The following is a 21,312-nucleotide window of genomic DNA, read 5'->3' as shown; positions in this document are numbered from 1 at the left end:
ACCCCCTCCAGTCTGAAGCTCCTCCATTGGGTCCCCAAGACATCAGGCTGAGGGTGGGAGCCAATCTCTCCTCCGGGGCTGAAATGGTCCGGAGGGCAGGAGCCAGGGCAGACAAGCCTCTTCTCCTGGATCTCACCATCTGGAATTCCTTGACCAATCGAACCCGCAGCGTTTCTCCTCTGCTGATGTGGGTGGGGTGGGCCTTCCCAGCAGGGTGAGACAGTTCCTCAAGTAGCCTGGACCCAGACCATGTTTTAAACCTTCATCTTCTACTGCACCTAGAAGCTGACTAGCAATCAGTGCAGTCTACGAAGCGGTGGTATAACATGGGCCACTCTAACGCCCCCCAAAATATCCACGCCACTGCGCTCTGCCCCAGCTGTAGCTTCTGAATGCTCTTCAAGGGTAGAGCACATTGCGGAAGTCCAGCGGTGAGAAGACTAGGGCTTGAGTGACTGAGTGTAGAGAGTCCTGATCCAGGAAAAGCCGCAACTGGCATACAACACGAAGCTGTCCAAAGGCTCTCCTAGTCATGACTGCCACCTGCTCCTCAAGTCCGGAACCCCCAAGTTACGGCCTGGATCTGTCTGGAGCAGTGCTACCCCATCCATAACGGAAGATGCTAAGATCCTGGATCTTGGGGCTCTGTGCACCTAAAGCCAACTCGGTCTTGCCAGGGTTCAGCCAAAGACTTGTCAGATCCTTCGCTCGCATGTATGCTTCACTAGATGCCAGTTTGCCATAAGTCATGGGGGGGAGGGAGCTGTGAGAAGAGGGGGAAAGCAAAAGTGATCTTCATGCCATCCCGAGTCCGCAGACCTGGGAATGGAATGCAACGCCTCTCCTTCTACCCATCCGTTGCAGGGAGGGTGTCAATAGTCTGACTAAGGAATCCAACAAAAGGATCCCGCAAGGCAGTTAAGAAGGCAAGAGAAGCACCCACCAACATGTAGAGGGGGAGGGCCACTTCCTCCGACCGCTAGAGAGGGTGCGTGTCACCACTGGCAGAGTCCGTTTACAAGCTCTCATGGTCCATGAATGGCTTCCATTTCCTCCCTTCGCTTTCTACCCCTCCCCCCACCTCCACGGCAAGTTGATTAGTGATAGAAGCTAGCAGGCATCATAATGATTCAATCTTGAGAGACAGTTACCAAAACATCTTGGAATATGACTAACATAACTAATGTTCTGTGTATCTCTATTTTCTCTTCCCTTTCAGGAGTAACTCATTTTCCAAGAAGGGGGGGGGGGCAGAATGTCAGAGCTGCCATTCTTTGCTCGCACATAAACTTCCCTAGATCCCAGTCTGCCATAAGCAGGGGCGGGGGGGAACTGTGGGAAGACACAGGGAAAACAAAAAATGATCTTTTTTTGGGGGGGGAAGAAATTTTTATTGTTTTTTTTAGTTTTTAACACAAAATGCTCAAGACACACTGTGGTGTTAGGGTAGTCAAACATCCAAAGACAAAACATATAGACATAATTCAGTCAATACATCTAGTATTCCTTCTCTTTTTCCCTTAGGTAACGTAATTTGTTTAAAATAGTCCAATTCTAGCTTAAATTTATTCAACCTATACCTGATTTTAAAGCTTTAGAAATTTACACTACCATAATCAAATTAGCTTTAGGTACAAACATTATCAATTCGGGTATCCCTTCCCAATATATTCTAGTTCCTTGATTTTATCATAAATCTGATTTAATTCTTCTTCCACTAATATCCCTTAATTAAAATAAAATATTAATCTATCCTATACGTATCTAGTCCATCAATTAATCAATCTCTCTAAGCTGACAGAAAAAAATCAAACCTTAAGTCATTTCAATACATTAAACAGAATTCAAATTACATCTAGTTAATTTACATAACTAATAACATCCGTGTTATCAAACCATCAAATCATCTGATTAGATTAACTCAACATTACGTAATAGTTTTTCTTACAAGTAATCCTATCGTCCTATAAAAAAGAACACTCTTAATCAATTTAATATATATTACCATTAATCACCCCTTTTTCTCTTACTTCTAACTCACAATCTTAATCCTAAAATCAACCCATAATTCTAGATTACCGTTAATCCATTACCTAAAATATCTCCTTTTTAAGCTAAAATATTGATCTATCCATAAGCCGGAGGGGGGGAGTTGTGGGAAGACACAAAAAAACAAAAAATGATCTCTTCCTGCTGTCCCTGGGCATGGAGGGCAACGCCTACCCATCTAACCAACTGTTGCAGGGACAGTTACCAAAACATCTTCTTTGAAGTGACTGGACAACGGGGACATAACAGAGGGGTGGAATGGAGAAGGGAAAGTTAAGCAAGGAATCTTCGCGTGGAAACCTTTAGATACAGATTTGCTACTGTACTTTGCTACTACTTTTAGTAAAAGTAACCTTTTCACAATGAATGGAGTTGAGGGTGTTTCTTTCCTAAGAGACCAGGCTGGGCCAGGCTTGACCGCCGCCTATCAAGAACTAAAGAAATTAAAGTCCTGGCTCTTGGGGCCATATGTACCCAAAGCCATTTGGTCTGGATCTAGGACAACTCGCCGTGGCAAACTCACGGTAGCCATCTCGACACGGCCCAATCGCCGTGGGAAAATTCTACGCAGGATAATTCAACACATTAAATGTTACCCACCACTGTTATTTCCATTTTTGTCCATGTCGAGTTGGCTGTGGTGAGCTGTCCCATTCCGATTTAGTCTTGCCAACGTTCAATTGAAGCCTAATGTCCCCCATCCAGGCCTCCACAGCCTCCAGGCACTGCTAGAGGGCAGCCAAGCAGCACATGGGTCACAAAAGTTGAGATATAGATCTGATTATCATCAGCATACTGATGATACCTTAAGCCATGATGATGGATCTCGCCCAGCAGCTTCATGTAGATGCTAAAGAGGAGGGGGGAGTACAGAACCCTGCGGTACACCACAAGATAGTGTGGTGTACCCTAACCCTATCAATACCCACAGAGAAAAGAGCTGAACCAGCACAAGATTCCGCAACTGAGCCCCAGCCCTCTCCCCGCAGCTGGCCCAAAAGGATACCACACTCGATGGCATCAAAAGCCGCTGAGAGGTCAAGGAGAGCAGGGATGGATGCCCCAGCCCCATCCTGCTCTTGCCAGAGGTCATTGACAAGCACCACCAATGCCCTTTCCGTCCATAACTGGGCCTGAATCCTGGCTGAAAGGGGTCCAGATGCTCCGTTTCATCCAGGACCCTCTGGAGCTGTCAGCCCACCACCTTGTCCCCAAACTTCCTTAAAAAAGAGAAGATTGGAAATCAGACAGAAGTTGTCCCAGCCGGTAGGATCAAGCTGATGTCACAGGTTCCGACTAATGAAGCACTTCAAAGAACTTTCAGGCATGTTTCCTAAAGTTTTATTTCAGAGCTACAATTTTGCCAGTCACCATGATGGACGTGTTGATGCCAGAATCTGACTTCCTTTCGCTGGCATCAACCTTTTCGTGCTAAACCCCTCCCTTGTCTTGCAGTCACAAGTCACATTATCCAATTAGTGTGAAGGTCAAAAGTTTACTTCCTCTTTCTTTCCCCGAGCTTTTTCTCCCCCCCACTCTAAGCTGTGTATTAACCCAGTAATTACCAGACAGTTTTGCATATTGTCAAAGCAAGAATATACAGTATCTGCAGCATTGACAGCTATGGTATTTTGAGGAGGGGGGCAAATGAGGGCCTCCTTAAAGGTTTGCAGAAATGTTCCCTCCTGAAGTGGTACATCAGTGGTGGCGAACCTACGGCACTCGGAGCCCTCTCTGTGGACACCCGTGCCGTTGCCCCAGCCTCACCTCCCCCCATGACCCCCTCCTCACCAGCAACCCCACTGGAGGAGAGTCGCCCCCGAGCGTGGCCCACACGGAGCAGCACAGCCAAGGACATGGTAGGAGTAGAGCGGCCCTCATGTCGGAGGCCATTTCCCACCTGTTACAAATACGGGCCATAGAACCGGTCCCGCAAGACCAGGCAGGGCAGGGGTTCTACTCAACACTGTTTGTTGTTCCTAAGTCTTCAGGGGGTTGGAGGGCAATCCTTGATTTAAAGAAATTAAATCGTTACTTGATGTACAGGAAGTTGAAAATGCAATCATTACAGCCAGTTTTGGCCAGCATCCGGCGGGGAGACTTCCTAACATCAATAGACTTAACTGAAGCCTATCTCCATATTCCTATTCTCCCCGGGCATCGCAAATTCCTCAGATTTTGCTACAATCACCAGCACTACCAGTATAGAGCCTTACCATTCGGCCTATCCGCAGCTCCTAGAGTTTTTACAAAGGTACTGGCAGTGCTGGCAGCTCACCTCAGACAGATCCCGGTCCGTGTCCAATGTTTTTTCGATGACATTTTAATACAGCCCTCCTTCTTCCAGAGGGCCCAGTCTCGCCCTTGCAGCATAGACAAGACTCTGCCCTCACACCCCATTGTGCACAGCTGATGCTCCAGGGCGTGGGCAGAGGGCGTGGCCGCCATAGCGCTGCTGGGCTGCCTGGGCGATCTGCAGCCGGCCTTGGAGGCGGTGAGTGGTCCTGTGGGCAGGCGGGGTGGAGTACAGGGTGGGGCAGGGGCGGGGCAGGGGGTGGGGCAGGGGCGGGGCCAGTTTTGGGGCAATTGGTCTCTGAAAGGTTCGCCATCACTGTGATATATTAACCACTGCTTGAACTCACATGCTGGTCACCATCCTGGAGGCTTTTACCATCCAGGAAGAACAAAGAATGTAACTGGACCCATAAGGGGAAACTAAAGTACTTAGTACAGTGGAGAAGTTATCCAATAGCAGAAGCGAGATGGATCAAACCCCACAACACCAGAGCAAAAAGTTTAATAAACAGATTTAATGCAAAGTATCTCCAGAAACCAGGGCCCCCCTTAAGTAGGAAGCTGAGAAAGAAGAATGGCTTTACTATGTGTTTTAAGGTCCGCCCTGTCAAGTTTGAAGCATGTTTTAATAATAATAACAATAATAATAATAATAATATACAACAAAAACAACAACATAAAAACCACAGACTTAACAATTGTCGATAAGAAAGACAAAAAAGTCTGGATAGTGGACGTGGCAGTGCCTGGAGACAGCAGAATAGACGAGAAAGAACTGGAGAAGATAACAAAATACAAAGACCTACAAATAGAAATAGAAAGACTGTGGCAAAAGCAAGCAAAGGTAGTACCAATAGTAATAGGTGCTTTGGGTGCAATCCCAAAACAACTGGAGCACCACTTGACACCATTGGCATAGGTAGACCAAATGCCAAATCCAGTTGAACATCTGGTGACTGTTGCGATGTCGATAATACAATATAGTTAGTAGTAGTAGGTAGTAGGTAGTAGTTAGTAATCGTTGCGAAGGGGACCTTGGAGGTCATTATTCCGGGATCCCCTGCTCAGGCAGGAAACCCCATACCATTTAAGACAAATGGCTGTCAGTCTCCGTCTTTAAAAAACTACGGGTGTTGGGAGCACCCACAACTTCTGGGTTCAAGCGTTCCATGGTTATTATTATTTATTTATTTATGAGACTTATATACCGCTTTAAGTGCAAGCACTCTCTAAGCGGTGTACACCAGTAAGCAATGTATATCTATATTTACATTGCCCCCAACAATCTGGGTCCTACCCCGGAAGGATGGAAGGCTGAGTCAACCTTGAGCCGGTGAGATTTGAACCGCTGACCTGCTGAACACAGTCAGCTAAAGTGGCCTGCAGTACTGCACTCTAACCGCTGCGCCACCTCGGCTCTTTTAATTAATTGTTTAATTAGTAGTTAATTGTTCTGTTAAGAAATATCTCCTTAGTTCCAGGTTGCTTCTCTTCTTGATGAGTTTCCATCCGTTGCTTCTTGTCCTGCCTTCAGGCGCTTTGGAGAATAGCTTGACTCCCTCTTCTTTGGGGTAGCCACTGAGATACTGGAAGGCTGCTATCATGTCCTCCCTCATCCTTCTCTTCATTAAACTGGACATACCCAATTCCTTCCACCATTCCTTATATGTTTTATCCTCCAATCCCCTGATCCTCTTTGTTGCTCTTCTCTGTACTCTTTTTAGAGTCTCAACATCTTTTTTACATCGTGGTGACCAAAACTGGATGCCACATTTCAAATGTGGCCTTACCAAAATGGTATTAACACTTCTTCACCTGATCTTGATTCTATTCCTCTGTTAATGCAGCCCAGCACTGTGTTGGCTTTTTTGGCAGCTGCAGCACACGGCTGGCTCATATTTAAGTGATTGTCCACTAAGACTCCGAGATCCCTCACAGTTGCTACTATTGAGCAAGGTACTCCCTATACTATACCTGTACATTTGGTTTTTCTTGCCTAAATGTAGAACCTTGCTTTTTTCACCCTTGAATTTCATTTTGTTAGATAGTGCCCAGTGTTCAGGTCTGTCCAGATCCCCCCCCCCCCCCCCCCCCCCCCCCCCCCCCCTCCCCACTCCCCCCCCCCCTCCCCCCCGCCCCCCCCCCCCGCCCATCCCCCCCCCCCCCCCCACCCCCCCCCCCTCACCCCCTCCCCCCCCCCACCCCACCCCCCCCCCGCCGCCCCCCCCCCCCCCTCCTTCCCCCCCACCTCCCCAGTCCCATCCCCATTCCCCCCCCCCCCCGCCCCCCCCATCCCCCCCCCCCCCCCCCCCCCCCCCCCCATTCACCACCCCCCCTCCTCCCAACCCCCCCCCCCCCCCAACGAAATCCACCCCCCCCTCCATCCAACCCCCCCCCCCCCACCCCCTCACCATCCGCTCCCATCCCCCCCCATCCCCCCCCCCCCCCCCCCCCCCCCCCCCCTGTATCCTAAGCCTGTCTTCTGGAGTGTTGGCTATTCCTGCCAGCTTGGTGTTGTCTGCAAATTTTTTTATTATTATTATTATTAAGTAGTAAAGTTGGAAGGGACCTTGGAGGTCATCTAGTCCAACCCCCTGCTCAGGCAGGAAACCCTACACCATTTCGGACAAATGGCTGTCCAGTCTCTTCTTAAAAACTTCCAGTGTTGAAGCATTTACTGCTTCTGGAGGCAGGCTGTTTCACTGATTAATTGTTCTCACTGTCAGGACGTTTCTCCTTAGTTCTAGGTTGCTTCTCTCCTTGATTAGTTTCCACCCGTTTGATTCTTGTCCTGCCTTCAGGTCTTTGGAAAATAGCTTAATTTCCCTCCTTCTTTATGGCAAGCCCCTGGTAACTGCTATCATGTCCCCCCTTGTCCTTCTCCTTCGTTATAGTAGACATTACCAATTCTAGCAACCGTTCCTTATATGTTTTTAGCCTCCGTACCCTAATCATATTTGGTTGCCTCTTCTCTGTCTCTTTCCAGAGTCTCCAGACATCTTTTTTACATCCGTGGTTACCAAAGACGTGGATGCAGTATTCGAAGTGTGGGCCTTACCAAAGCAGTGAAGAGTGGTATTTAATACTTCACGTGATTCTTGATTCTATCCCTCTGTTAATGCAGCCGTAGCACTGTGTTGGCCTTTTTGTCAGCTGCAGCACAACTTCTGGCTCATATTTAGGTGATTGTCTATCTAGGACTCGGGTCCCTCTTCACCAGTTACTAACTATTGAGCATGGTGCCACCTATGCTGTACTTGTGCATTTGGTTTTTCTTGCCTAAATGTAAAACCTTGCTTTTTTCACCATTGAGTTCCCCATCTATCCTCTCGTCCAGATCGTTGATGAAGGTGTTGAAGAGCACTGGGCCCAGAACAGAGCCTTGGGGCACCCCACTACACACTTCCCTCCATGTAGATGCGGTTCCATTGAGGACTACACGCTGAGTCTGACAGTTATAGCTTCTCAGCTTGTCAACAAACTTGGGGGGAGGGATAGCGGACCGGAATGCAGACTTCAAAAGATCAAGAAAGCAGATCGTGAGAACCAAGGACAGTTCACCAGGTGTCTGGCCAGACCCAGAGACACTTTCTCATAACCATATTTTCCCTCCTAATTGGGCAACGTGACCTGACCAAGAAGGAGGAGGGGGAATTCTATACTTTTACTATATGGGGCTTGGGTGGGGTTTTGCCAGAGCTGATTTTGCTTGCATGCATGCCGTAAGGATGTACTCAATAAAGTTTTACATTAAGAGTTCAGAAAGCCTCAAAAATGTTTACTTGGTTGGGTTCGTCAATCAGAATCTTGACGCTGGTGATAAGTCGATTTTTCCAAGGGTGTTGCAACTTTGAAAGGTCGCTAAATGGATGGTTGTAAGTCGAGGGCTACCTGCAATCAGAAGCCCGATTTCGGTTACCCCAAACTCTGTCCCTGTCCCTTCCCGTGTGGAGTGGTCAGTCCCAGCAGCATCTCGCTGAATTCCCAGAATAGCTCAGCCATCTGGTCATCGCGGGCTTGTGGCCAGGGCACCTTCGGCCGGCAGTCCGCGAAATACTGACCACTCAGCCTCTCGATGCCCTCCTCGGTGGCGCAGAAGATGGTGGTCTGGGCGCCAGTGTTGGTATCTTGGAGGAACGGCTTGAGGATCCAAATCATCCAAGGGGGATAGAAGTGAGTCATTTCGGTGAGAACAAATCCTGTGAGAACAAAGGCTGTGAGAGCAGGGCAGGGATGGAAGGTTGCCTGGATTTTTTTTTTGGGGGGGGGAGGTCCCATATTGATGACCAAGAATTAGGGGACAGTATTAATTGTGAATACATATAGATGGGTTCTCTCTCTTTGGTCACTTGTAATCCTGGACGCAGGGTCAGGAAAGGACAGCAAGGACAACACCCAATGTCCTAACCCACCCAAGAACGTACGATATCTTTAGGGAACACTCAAATGGGAACATGTGTAGCTGCTTCTGCTTTCTCCCTTCTTATCTACAGTGTGCCAGACTTAACTGGGTGCAATCTTTATTTTATGTGTGTCAGCTTTGCTGGATGGGTTGCTTATGTAATTATACAGAATAAATACAAGGATTTCTTATCATTCGTGGCTCCCCTCATTTAGAGGGGTCCGTCTCTATTCAGCTGAATAAAAACGTAAAACTTAAAAAGGCGCTTTCTTTAACTAGCAAAACCTCAGAACCTGCATATCAATACGAACCCTTCACACATCACCTGTTTCCCCAAGGAATCATGGGAGATTTGGGCAACAGTGCTAGAAGTGAGTGGCAGTTATGGAGACGAGGAGGAGGAGGATAAGGAGGAAAGGGAGGGGGAAGGATGGGAGGAACAGAAAAAGCATAAGGAGGAGGACAAAGAGAAGCAAGAGACTGGGAAAAGCCTCATCCCTGCGTTAGGCAGGAGGTTAGACTAGAAGACCTCCAAGGGTCCTTCCTACTCTAAGATTCTTGGATTCTATTAGCTCCTGGACCCAGGAGGGTGAGAGACGTCTCCCTCCACAGCTGAGCCCAATGGAGGAAACTCTCGGGGTGGCTCTGCAGAGGGGGTCAAGGGAGCCCCCAATAGGAGAGAAATGCCCGGTGGAGCCCCAGATGGACCTGGGGGAGGTGTCTCCATATGGGGCTTCTTGGAGCCAGACTTTCACTCACCTGGATGAACCGCATAGCAGGTGACGTTGGTTCCTTCCAGCCGATTGGCCAACTCTCGCGTGTGGAGAATGTTGGCTAGTTTGCTGTCGTGGTACGAATTTATGACCTGCCACAACCCCTTTCCTGGCTTGTGGATGGTCTGAAAGTCAATCTTCCCAACGCAATGCATAATCGAGGCCAAGATTATGACCTGGCTCGGGGCACAGCGCTTCAGCCGGTCCAGGAGTAGGTGGGTCAGCAGGAAGTGGGCCAGGTGGTTGACCTGGAAGGCCTCATCAAAGCCATCAATGGTATGACCAGCTGTCATGACCCCTGCCAGAAAAATAATTACAGGTAGTCTTCACCTTACAACAGGTAACTTTGTGATCATTCAAGGTTATGATGGATGTAATTACCAAATGGCAATTACGAGCCGGTTCCAAAGCTCCAGTGGCTCCCCCTTGTGACCACATGATCGCCTTCTGGGTGCTTGACGACCAGCCTGTCCTTGGCAACATGTCAAGTGACCGTGATTTAGGACATTTTTGCCAAAAAAGACATTTACTTGCAGTTTTCAGCAAAAACACTTATAGTGAACAATTGGTTTGCTAAACAACCGCTTCAAAAAAGGGGTGACCTGCTTTACAACCATCACAACTTACAACCATAATTGGCAGGCTCCGTCATGGTCATAAGTCAAGGATTTCATGTAAAGTATCCAGTTTGGACACTTGTAAAAATAATAATAAAAGCAGGATACCAAAAACAAACAACTAAAAATAGGAAGGTGTGTTTGATCTGTTCACCGCTTTGAGTTACTTGTAAAAATAATAATAAAGGTGGGATACCAAAAATGAGGAACTGCAAAGAGGAGAGAGCTGCTTCTGAAGTTACGGCCAAACCCCCGAAGGAAGAGAAATCCCGGAGACCCCCACAATATTCCCCCTTCCTTGCCCTGATACCCTGGGAGGGGGGGTCTGCTCTGCACCCACCAGCATTGTTGATGAGGATGTCCAGACGGGGCTCCGTCTGGACATAAATCTGTCTTTACACAAAGGGGAAAAACAGACCAACGTATCAAAAATAGTGCCATAAAAAACAGAATAGAAACACAAATTAAGATAGGCAAGAAAATGGTAAGTGAGCCTCTGTCCGGCCTAGACGAGTTCAAATCACCAGGACCAGATGGACTACACCCCAAGGTCCTCAAGGAACTGGAAGATGTGATCTCAGAACCACTGAACTATATTTTTCAAAGATCCTGCAGCACTGGGAAACTACCAGAGGACTGGAAAAGAGCTGATGTAGTTCCCATCTTCAAAAAAGGAAAAAAAAAGGACCCAGGAAATTACAGACCTATCAGCCTGACTTCAATACCTGGGAAGATTCAGGAAAAGATAATCACCTACAGGCAAACAAAGTCATTACTCAAAGCCAACGCGAGTGTGTCAAAAACAGATCATGCCAGACAAATCTTATTGCATTCTTTGACCAAGTGACAAAATTAGTGGACCAGTGGAATGCTGTGGATATAATTTACTTGGACTTCAGTAAGGCATTTGACAAAGTAGACCACAACCTACTACTTGATAAGATAGAAAAATGCGGGTTAGACCGCATCACCACCAGATGGATCCGTAGCTGTCTGACCAGCCTTACTCAACATGTGGTCCTCAATGGAACCGCATCTACATGGAGGAAAGTGTGTAGTGGGGTGTCCCAGGGCTCTGTTCTGGGCCCAGTGCTCTTCAACATCTTCATCAACGATCTGGACAAGGGGATAGATGGGGAACTCATCAAATTTGCAGACGACACCAAGCTGGCAGGAATAGCCAACACTCCAGAAGACAGGCTTAGAATACAGGAGGATCTGGACAGACTCGAACACTGGGCGCTATCTAACAAAATGAAATTCAATGGTGAAAAAAGCAAAGTTCTACATTTAGGCAAGAAAAACCAAATGTACAGGTATAGTATAGGGGGTACCTTGTTCAATAGTAGTTACTGTGAGAGGGACCTTGGAGTCTTAGTGGACAATCATTTAAATATGAGCCAGCAGTGTACTGCAGCTGCCAAAAAAGCCAACATAGTGCTAGGCTGCATTGACAGAGGGATAGAATCAAGATCACGTGAAGTATTAATACCACTTTACAATGGTAAGGCCACACTTGGAATACTGCATCCAGTTTTGGTCACCACGATGTAAAAAAGATGTTGAGACTCTAGAAAGAGTACAGAGAAGAGCAACAAAGATGATTAGTGGACTGGAGGCTAAAACATATAAGGAACGGTTGCGAGAATTGGGTATGTCTAGTTTAACGAAGAGAAGGACAAGGGGGGACATGATAGCAGTATTCCAATATCTCAGGGGCTGCCCCAAAGAAGAGGGAGTCAAGCTATCCTCCAAAGCGCCTGAAGGCAGGACAAGAAGCAACGGATGGAAACTAATCAAGGAGAGAAGCAACCTAGAACTAAGGAGAAACTTCCTGACAGTGAGAACAATTAACCAGTGGAACAACCTGCCTCCAGAATCGGTGAATGCTCCAACACTGGAAGTTTTTAAGAAGAGACTGGACAGCCATTTGTCTGAAATGGTATAGGGTTTCCTGCCTTAGCAGGGGGTTGGACTAGATGACCTCCAAGGTCCCTTCCAACTTTATTATTATCATTCATCGCACAGTCAGCCAGATGTTCAGACTGGATTTGGCATTTTGTCTACCTATCGAGTCCTTACCCAGGACCTGGGATAGGCAGATGTGGATGTTTGATGGTATTACAGGTATCGTCGCAGGATGGAAGCAGTTCCTAATAAGGCCGCCTTTTGCAATTGACTAATATCAAATTTGTCAATGCCAATGGTGTTCAAGTGGTGCTCCAGTTGTTTTGGGATTGCGCCCAAGGAGCCTATGACTATTGGTACTACCCTTGCTTGCTTTTGCCACAGTCTTTCTATTTCTATTTGTAGGTCTTTGTATTTTGTTATCTTCTCCAGTTCTTTCTCTTCTATTCTTCTATCTCCAGGCACTGCAACGTCCACTATCCAGACTTTTTTGTCTTTCTTATCGACAATTGTTAAGTCTGGGGTGTTATGTTGCAGGTGCTTGTCTGTTTGAATTCTGAAGTCCCTGAGCAGTTTAATTTTATCATTTTCTATGACTTTCTCTATTTTATGATCCCACCAGTTTTTGCTTACAGGCAAATTATATTTTTTGCAGATCTTCCAATGCACCATTGTTGCTACTTTGTCATGCCGCTGCTTGTAATCAGTCTGTGCAATCTTCTTGCAACAGCTTACCAAGTGGTCCACTGTTTCTTTAGCTTCTTTGCATAGACAGCACTTACTGTCTGTTGCTGTTTTCTCAATTTTGACTTTATATGCATTTGTTCTTAAGGCTTGGTCTTGTGCAGCCAGAATTAGTCCCTCGGTCTCTTTCTTCAATTTTCCTGCTCTTAGCCATTGCCAGGTTTTATTATTATCTGCTTTCCCAGCTATTTTTTCATGTATTGGCCATGTAGTGCTTTGTCTTCCCATGCCTCTATTCTGTTCTTCATTTGGTCTTTCTTGTAGGCCAGTTTGGTCTCTCCAGTAGTTAGTAAGCCTTCCTGATATACTAATTTCAGTGCATCTTCATCATTGTTCTTCAGATATTCTTCCAAAGTCATTTTTTCTTCTTCAACCATCTGATGTACTTGTAGCATTCCACGCCCACCTATTTGCCTTGGTAGATAAAGTCTATCAATGTCACTGCGTGGATGAAGGGCATGATTCATTGTCATTATTTTTCTGGTCTGCCTATCCATTGCTTTTAGTTCTGCTTGAGTCCAGTCCACTATTCCAGCTGTGTACCTAATGACTGGGATTGCCCAGGTGTTGATTGCCTTTATGGTATTTCCTCCATTGAGTTTGGATTTTAAGATCTTCTTCACTCTCTTGATGTATTCACCTCTAATCTTTTTCTTGACTTCAGTGTGCTTGATGTTGTCAGCTTGAAGGATACCCAAGTATTTGTAGTATTCTTCCTCCCCTTAGCAGGGGGTTGGACTAGATGACCTCCAAGGTCCCTTCCAACTTTATTATTATTATTATTATTATTATTATTATTATTATTATGTTGCCCCTGTTTCTTCTTTTCTCTAGACTAGCCACACCCAAGTCCTGTAACTGTTCTTCGTATGCTTTAGTCTCCAGGCCTTTGATTATTTTACTTGCTCTTCTCTGAACTTTTATATATATATATAAAAGTGTCATATATATCTCCTCTTCCAATTCAGCATTTAGATATGCAATGGAGATATCATAGTGATATATGACATAATCACGTGCAGCAACTAAAGCTATTGCTAGCCTTATTGTTTCACTCTTAACTGTTGGTGCAAACACCTCATCGTAATGAACATTTTTTCTTTGTGTGAATGCCTATGCTACCAGTCTTGCCTTGTATTGCAGTTCATTATTTTGTAACACCTTCTTTTTATATACCCACTTACATCCCACAGCCTGTTTTCCTTCTGGTAATCTCATGGGCATATCCATGATGCATATCCATAGATTCCATTTCCCTGTCCAGGGCTTCTTTCCATTTTTCTTGTTCTGTTTTCGGTAAGGACATCATTTCTTGATGATTGCAAGGTTCAAAACATACACTACATACTCTAACCTCACTTGCCTTGTATCTATTAGGAGGTACTCCTTTATTAATTCGTTCCAATCGCCTGGTAACACCTGTTCCTGTGCTTCTGTGTCTTCACTTTTCATGTCAGTTCTCTCCTCCTTTATGTTTACAGTTTCTGATCTGTTACCCATTTTCTCCGATGATGGGTCTTCTGTAGCTTCTCCTCCGCGAGATCTATTACTATCTGATGGAATAAACACCTTTTTTTTTTTTTTGGCATGTACCCTATCCCAATTACTATGCTCTGCAAAGCTGGCAGAATGTGAAATCACAACTTTCTGCGTTCCATCAGTAAACCTATAGTCCAGTGGTGGCAAACCTATGGCACGAGTGCCAGAGGTGGCACTCAGAGCCCTCTCTGTGGGCACGCACGCTGTCGCCCCAGCCCTGCCTGCCCCCACAGCCCCCTCATCAGCAGCCCCCCGGAGGAGAGTCGCCCCCCGGGCGTAGAGCAGCTCAGCCAAGCACATGGCAACTGGGCAGTAGGGACAAGACTCCGGCTTTGCATCCCGTCATGCGCAGATGATGCTGTGGGGCGCGGATGGAGGGTGTGTCCATCATGGCGCTGCAGGGCCACCTGAGCGATCTGCGGTGGGCCGTGGAGGGGGTGGGTGGCCCAGCAGGTGGGGTGGGAGTGGGGGCAGGGTTGGAACAGGCAGGGCAGAGCGATGGGGGTGATGGGGTGGGGCGGTTTTTGGGCACTCGGTCTCTAAAAGTTTCGCCAACACTGCTACAGTCCCTGTATCTTCGCTCCTATCCTATAAACCTCAGTTTTCTGGTCTTCTTCTGTTCTTTCTTTCTAGTGCTGTTAGGATTATGTATCCAGGCATAACTACCAAAAGTTCTTAGGTGGTATAACAAAAAATATGGAGTTTCATTCAAAGGAGAATTCCACAATCTATTTATTAAATAGTTAGCCATTTTTATGGCTTGTCCCCAGTACCCTCTACTCATGCCTGCATCTGTAAGTAGTGAGTCCTTCATTGTCTGTAATATGCCATTCTCCTTTCATCTACTCCATTTTCAGCTGGTGTGTATGGGTTTGTTTGTCTGTGTCTAACACCTAGACTCCTAAGCCAACGTTGAAAATTGTCGGGACATAAATTCTGCTCCCGTCTGTCTGCAATTGGCATACTTTACTGCCATATCTGCATTACACAAATGTCACCCATTGTTTAAATTGTTGCAATACCTGTTTTGTGTTGGAGTAAATAACAAAATCCATATCTGGTATAATCATCTACAATTACCAGAGCATACCTCGCTCCTCCAATCGATGATGCCATAGGACCTATTAAATCAGCGTGTACTAACTGGAAAACCTTGTTTGTTCTTCTTAAGCTTTTCTTGCTAACAGGATAAACCTTAGGTTTTGACTCCTTACACACGGCACAATCTAGGTACGCATCACAGTTCTTCACTTTCAGTCCTTCTGCTGTTTCTTGGCATTTTCTGTAGCACTCTAAAGCTGGCATGACCTAATCTCCTATGCATTAGATGCACACAATTATCATGTGTGGGTGTGTTTGTCAGAGTACTTGCACAAACATCCTTCTGTTCTCCTAATATACATAAACCATTCTGTCCAATGCCCCGTGCACAAATCCTCCCATCTTTATTGATAGTATATTGCCCTCTAGCAAACATTACTTCATATTCCTTGCTATCTGGACATGCAACACTTAGTAAATTATGGTTATATCTGGCACATATAATACCTTTTTCAATGTTACCCCTAGTTCAATTACATATACATTTCCTGACCGTTGTCCATTAGCCAGGATGACAAAATCCTGGTTAGTTAGTCTTAAACCAATACATGCATGTAAGTTTGCTGCAACATGCTGGTTTGCCCCTCTGTCTAGTAGCCACTCGTTGCGTGTGTTTTTCTTCATTGCTGCCTGGGTAAATAATATCCCATCTTTGGTTGGTTGTGTCGTTTTATCTCCTTGTCTTGCTGTACCTCAGTTTTTCCTCTCTGGACAGCGTCTTTGGAGATGTTACGTTGAACCACACTTGTAGCAATAGCAAGTTTTTACAATGAGGGAGAAAAAAAGGTTTGTGTGGGGAAGCAGTTCCTGTCTGCATATTTGTCTTTTTTAAAGAACAGGAACTGGGTAAAATTTCCTGACTGGGAGAATAATTAATCAGTGGGATGATTGTCTCCAGAAGTTGCGGGTGAGTCATTATTGGAGGTTTTTAAAGAGGAAACTGGACAACCATTTGTCTAAAACAGTGGTTCTCAACCTTTTTAATGTCGCGACCCCCAACCGGTCGTAAGTCGAGGACTACTCAACCGGTCGTAAGTCGAGGACTACTCAACTGGTGCAGCACCGTTTGCAGAATGGGACTTTTGGTGGGCTCAGCAGGGCAGAGACAGCCTGGACAATTCCTATTGGCTTTGGAAAGCCAGTAGAATTAGACTCTATTCAAGAGAGTCTATTCTATTGGCTTTCAAAAAGCCAATAGAATACAAGGGAGTAGCACAGCTAAGGAAAAGGGGGAAAAAATGGCAGACTGCATTGTTTGGCGACCCCCGTGAAATGGTCATTCGACCCCAAATGGGGTCCCGACCCACAGGTGGAGAACCACTGCTCTAAAATGAAGAGCTTCTTGCTTCAGAGAAGGGGTTGGACTAGAGAATCTCTAAGGTCCCATCCTGATAATTCTGTTTTTGTATATGTGTCAGGCTTCAGTGATTTTCCTTTTATTATAGCCTGGATTTATCCTTAATAATGCCTTTGAGGGCATTCTAGACAAAGGACCAATCCTGTGAAGTTTTATTTAACATCTGTTAAAGTATGTGTCTTTGGGACTCCTTGCTACTCCAAAAGTGGGGATTAGATGCTGCTTAATGTGTCTGCTCAATTTCTTTTCCTTTTCCTGTTGTCAAGGGAAACGTTTATGGAGAACCAGTTTGGTTTCGTGGTTATGGCCACACGTTACAAGAATGGAGAACTGTGAGTTCAAATATATATATATGGAACGGTTGCTGGAATTGGGTATGTCCAGTTTAAAGAAGAGAAGGACGAGGGGGGACAGGATAGCAGTGTTCCAATATCTCAGGGGCTGCCATAAAGAAGAGGGAATTAAGCTTCTTTCCAAAGCGCCTGAAGGCAGGATAAGAAGCAACGGATGGAAACTAATCAAGGAGAGAAGCAACCTGGAACTAAGGAGAAACTTCCTGACAGTTAGAACAATTAACCAGTGGAACAACCTGCCTCCAGAAGCGGTGAATGCTCCAACATTGGAAGTTCTTAAGAAGAGACTGGACAGCCATTTGTCTGAAATGGTATAGGGTTTCCTGCCTGAGCAGGGGGTTGGACTAGAAGACCTCCAAGGTCCCTTCCAACTTTATTATTATTATTATTAAATGCTGCTTTTTCCCATGAGGGCCGGCTGAGTGATATGATGATGATGATGATGATGACGACAACAACAATAATAGTTGAGAGGGACTTTGGAGGTCATCTAGTCCAACCCCCTGCTCAGGCAGGAAACCTTATACCCTTTCAGACAAATGGCAGTCCAGTCTCTTCTTAAAAACTTTCCAGTGTTGGAGCATTCACCGCTTCTGGAGGCAGGTTGTTCCACTGGTTAATTGATTAATTCTGATTAATTCCACTGAGTGATTTTGGGCTGGTCATTTTTCAACTCTGCCCGAGGAGGGAGGCTTCAGCAAGCCACTTCTGTAAATGTTATGGCATTTTTCCTCCTGTTTTATGCTTTGAGGGCTGTTTTTGTTCTCTGAAAGCAAAAGTTTAGCATAAACTATGGTATTCTTACGCTGCCAGGTTTGATGGTGCAGGAGAGGGAGAGGCAATTGTTTGGGCCCTATCGACAAAATGAAATTTAATGTGGAGAGAAGCAAGGTTTTACACCTAGGTGGGGAAAAGCAAAGATACAAATACAAATTAGACAAAACCCGGCTCAAACACAGCCCCTGTGAGAGGGACCTGGGGGTCCTGGTGGACGATCCCTTGACCGTGAGCCAGCCGTGAGCAGCAGCAGCCAAAAAAGCTAACACAATCCTGGGTTGTATAAACAGAGGCACAGAATCAAGATCACGTGAAGTATGAATACCGCTTTACAAAGTTTTAGAATTAGAATAATAGAGTTTTAAGGGACTTTCTAGGTCATCTAGTCCAACCTCACCTTGATTTTCTTTCGTACAAGAAGGATCACAATGGGCGACTTTGGGCAGATAACCAGGAGACGGTGAGTTCTAGTCCTGCCTTAGGCATGAAAGCCAACTGGGTGACTTTGGGCCAATCACCAGGAGATGGTAAGTTCTAGTCCTGCCTTAGGCATCAAAGCCAGCTGGTTGACTTTGGGCCAATCACCAGGAGACGGTGAGTTCTAGTCCTGCCTTAGGCATGAAAGTTGGTTGAGTTACTCCTCCGTCTGGCTTGCAGGGCTGAACTGCCCCCAAAGCCTTCATGGTTTCTTCTCTGAATTGCTCCTGGCTTCTCTCCATCCTGGGGGGGGGGGGGAACTAGAGCTTTGGTGGGGGGGGGGGGCAAAGCAGAACCGGAGATTAAGAAAAGGGACGCCTGTCTCCATCCAACTGAGCCTGCAAGAGCCTGGAAAGCTGGTTTCCATCCACCTCCTATCCCAACCAGCCAGCAACATCGTCTGTCTAGTCTAGCAAAGGGAAGCAGTAGACTGACATGAGAGCCCTCTTCCAATAATTGGGGGGCTGCCATAGAGAAAGGGGGGGTGTCAACCTGTTCTCCAAAGCGCCCGAAGGCAGGACGAGAAGCAACGGATGGAAACTCATCAAAGAAAGAAGCAACCTGCAATTAAAGAGAAATATGCTGGCATTTAGAACAATTAACCAGTGGAACAACCAGCCTCCAGAAGTTGTGGCTGCCTCCTGATATACTAATTTCAGTGCATCTTCATCATTGTTCTTCAGATATTCTTCCAAAGCCTTTTTTTTCTTCTTCAACCATCTGATGTACTTGTAGCATTCCACGCCCACCTATTTGCCTTGGTAGATAAAGTCTGACAATGTCACTGAGTGGATGAAGGGCATGATTCATTGTCATTATTTTTCTGGTCTGCCTATCCATTGCTTTTAGTTCTGCTTGAGTCCAGTCCACTATTCCAGCTGTGCACCTAATGACTGGAATTGCCCAGGTGTTAATTGCCTTTATGGTATTTCCTCCATTGAGTTTGGACTTTAAGATCTTCTTCACTCTCTTGATGTATTCACCTCTAATCTTTTTCTTGACTTCAGTGTGCTTGATGTTGTCAGATTGAAGGATACCCAAGTATTATTATTATTATCATGGATCATTGCACAGTCAGCCGGATGTTCAGACTGGATTTGGCATTTTGTCTACCTATCGAGTCCTTACCCAGGACCTGGGATAGGCAGATGTGGATGTTTGATGGTATTACAGATATCTCACAGGATGGAAGCAGTTCCTAGTAAGGCCGCCTTTTGCAATTGACTAATAGCGAATTTGTCAATGCTGATGGTGTTCAAGTGGTGCTCCAGTTGTTTTGGGATTGCACCCAAGGAGCCTATGACTATTGGTACTACCCTTGCTTGCTTTTGCCACAGTCTTTCTATTTCTATTTGTAGGTCTTTGTATTTTGTGATCTTCTCCAGTTCTTTCTCTTCTATTCTGCTGTCTCCAGGCATTGCCACGTCCACTATCCAGACTTTCTTGTCTTTGTTATCGACAAAAAAAGCCCCCAAAGCCTCCTTGGATTCTTCTCTGAACCGATCAAGGAGAAAAGCAATCTGGAACTAAGGAGGAATTTCCTGACAGTGAGAAAAATGAACCAGTGGAACAACCTGCCTCCAGGAGTTGTGGCTGCTTCATCGCTGGAGGTTTTTAAGAAGAGATTGGACAGTCAAGAGTCTCCTGCTTGAGCAGGGGGTTGGACTAGAAGCCCTCCAGGGCCCCTTCCGACTCTGTGATTCCGTTCGCCCTCCCGAAGTCTGGCTACCCCTGGCTGGATCAGGAACGGGACTTGGGCTCAGAACTTTCTCCCCCGCGCCCCTCCGGCCAGTGTCCGGCTCTTCCCCGTCCCCCCCTCTCGGCCTCGGAAAGGGGGGGGGTCTCAAGGTGCGAGGCAGCCCCGGCGACGGCTGGTCTCTGGGGACCCTCCCGGTTCCCCCCCTCCCCTTTGGGTTCTCCCCTGCTTTGTTCCAAAGGGGCTTTTTGGACCGGACTTTCTTGGGTTTCCTCAATGCCAACGCCCCCCACCCCAGCCTCGACGCCCCCCCCGCCACGGATGGGAGCGCAGCGGCCCCCGGAGCTACCTGTGATGAGAACCGTCTTGCCCCGCAGGCTGACCGCGTTCCGGCACCGCGTGGCCGCCGCGAAGTTGTAGTAGAGCAGCGCGCAGAGCCCCAGCAGGAGCGCCGCGCCCCCCGCCAGCATCGCCAGCGCCTCCATGGCCCGCTCGCCCGCTCGCCCGGCCCCGCTACCTTTCCCCGCAGCCCGGGTGTTATGTCCCGAGCCTTGCAAACGGCTCGGGCGTTTGCAGGCAGTCCCGGGCAGGTGCAAAGCTGCCCGGGACCAGACAGGCTGTCGCCAGCGCCGTGCGCATGCGCGGGTGCTGGCGCGGGAAAAGTAACCCATTTACCCGGGAGTTGCCTATATAAGAGGCTGTGAGGCGTTTGGGCTGAGCTGAAGCCATCTTCCTGTAAGCTGAACGCTGAATAAAAGAACTGAGAACTCCAGCTGCTTCTCGTGTCTGTTTTCCCGCCAAGGACGCAACACTGGCGACGAAGGTGGGATGCCTTGCACTACCTGGAAAGGAAAAAGTGTAAGCTTACCCAAGGAGTCCTGAGCGGCGGAAGAGGAACGGTGTTGACTCAGCAGCTGCCCGCCAATCCAGTGCGCATTCGGGGGTAGGCTGGCTGATAGACCCGTCTCCTGAAGATCCGAAGATGGCGAAAATCGGAAGGCTTGCGGAATTCGACGTCTCACATCCAGAGCGGTGGGAGTCCTACGTATCCAGAATGGAGAACTACTTCAAGGCAAACCAAGTGAGGGAAGATAGCTTGAAGGCTGCCACCCTGCTTTGCGCTTGCGGCCAAGACGCCTTCGAAATCGCAGAAAACCTTGCAGCACCTGTTCCAGTAGAGTCTGTAAGCTACGCAGACCTGAAGAAGCTGCTGAAGGAGCACTT

At 46.9% G+C, this 21,312-nt stretch overlaps 1 protein-coding gene across 1 annotated transcript; it reads right to left on the bottom strand.

Moving 5' to 3' along the window:
• Positions 1-8,259: 8,259 nt before the first annotated feature.
• On the bottom strand, positions 8,260-20,573 carry LOC120319928 (dehydrogenase/reductase SDR family member 13-like). Its single transcript, XM_039369291.1, has 5 exons — positions 20,438-20,573; positions 10,862-10,889; positions 10,477-10,529; positions 9,506-9,817; positions 8,260-8,543 (listed from the first exon to the last, which is right to left on the bottom strand). The coding sequence occupies exons 1-5, from the start codon at positions 20,571-20,573 to the stop codon at positions 8,260-8,262; spliced, it is 813 nt and encodes a 270-aa protein (XP_039225225.1).
• Positions 20,574-21,312: the final 739 nt, after the last annotated feature.

The sequence above is a fragment of the Crotalus tigris genome, unplaced genomic scaffold (genome assembly GCF_016545835.1).
Source record: "Crotalus tigris isolate CLP2741 ecotype Arizona unplaced genomic scaffold, ASM1654583v1 scf7180000020998.99666, whole genome shotgun sequence".
Classification (NCBI taxonomy): domain Eukaryota; kingdom Metazoa; phylum Chordata; class Lepidosauria; order Squamata; family Viperidae; genus Crotalus; species Crotalus tigris.
The sequence above is the reverse complement of the archived record's forward strand: the minus strand, read 5'-3'. Positions and strand labels throughout refer to the sequence as shown.

Bases quoted from the DNA above. Each gene is read 5' to 3' on its own strand.
- LOC120319928 (XM_039369291.1), bottom strand. From the start codon at position 20,573: ATGGAGGCGCTGGCGATGCTGGCGGGGGGCGCGGCGCTCCTGCTGGGG. The intron at 10,890-20,437 runs GTAGCTCCGGGG...GTTTGCCTGTAG, and splicing joins CAAGACGGTTCTCATCACAG to GTGATTATCTTTTCCTGAAT. The intron at 10,530-10,861 runs GTATTGAAGTCA...CTTTGTGTAAAG, and splicing joins CTTTTCCTGAATCTTCCCAG to ACAGATTTATGTCCAGACGG.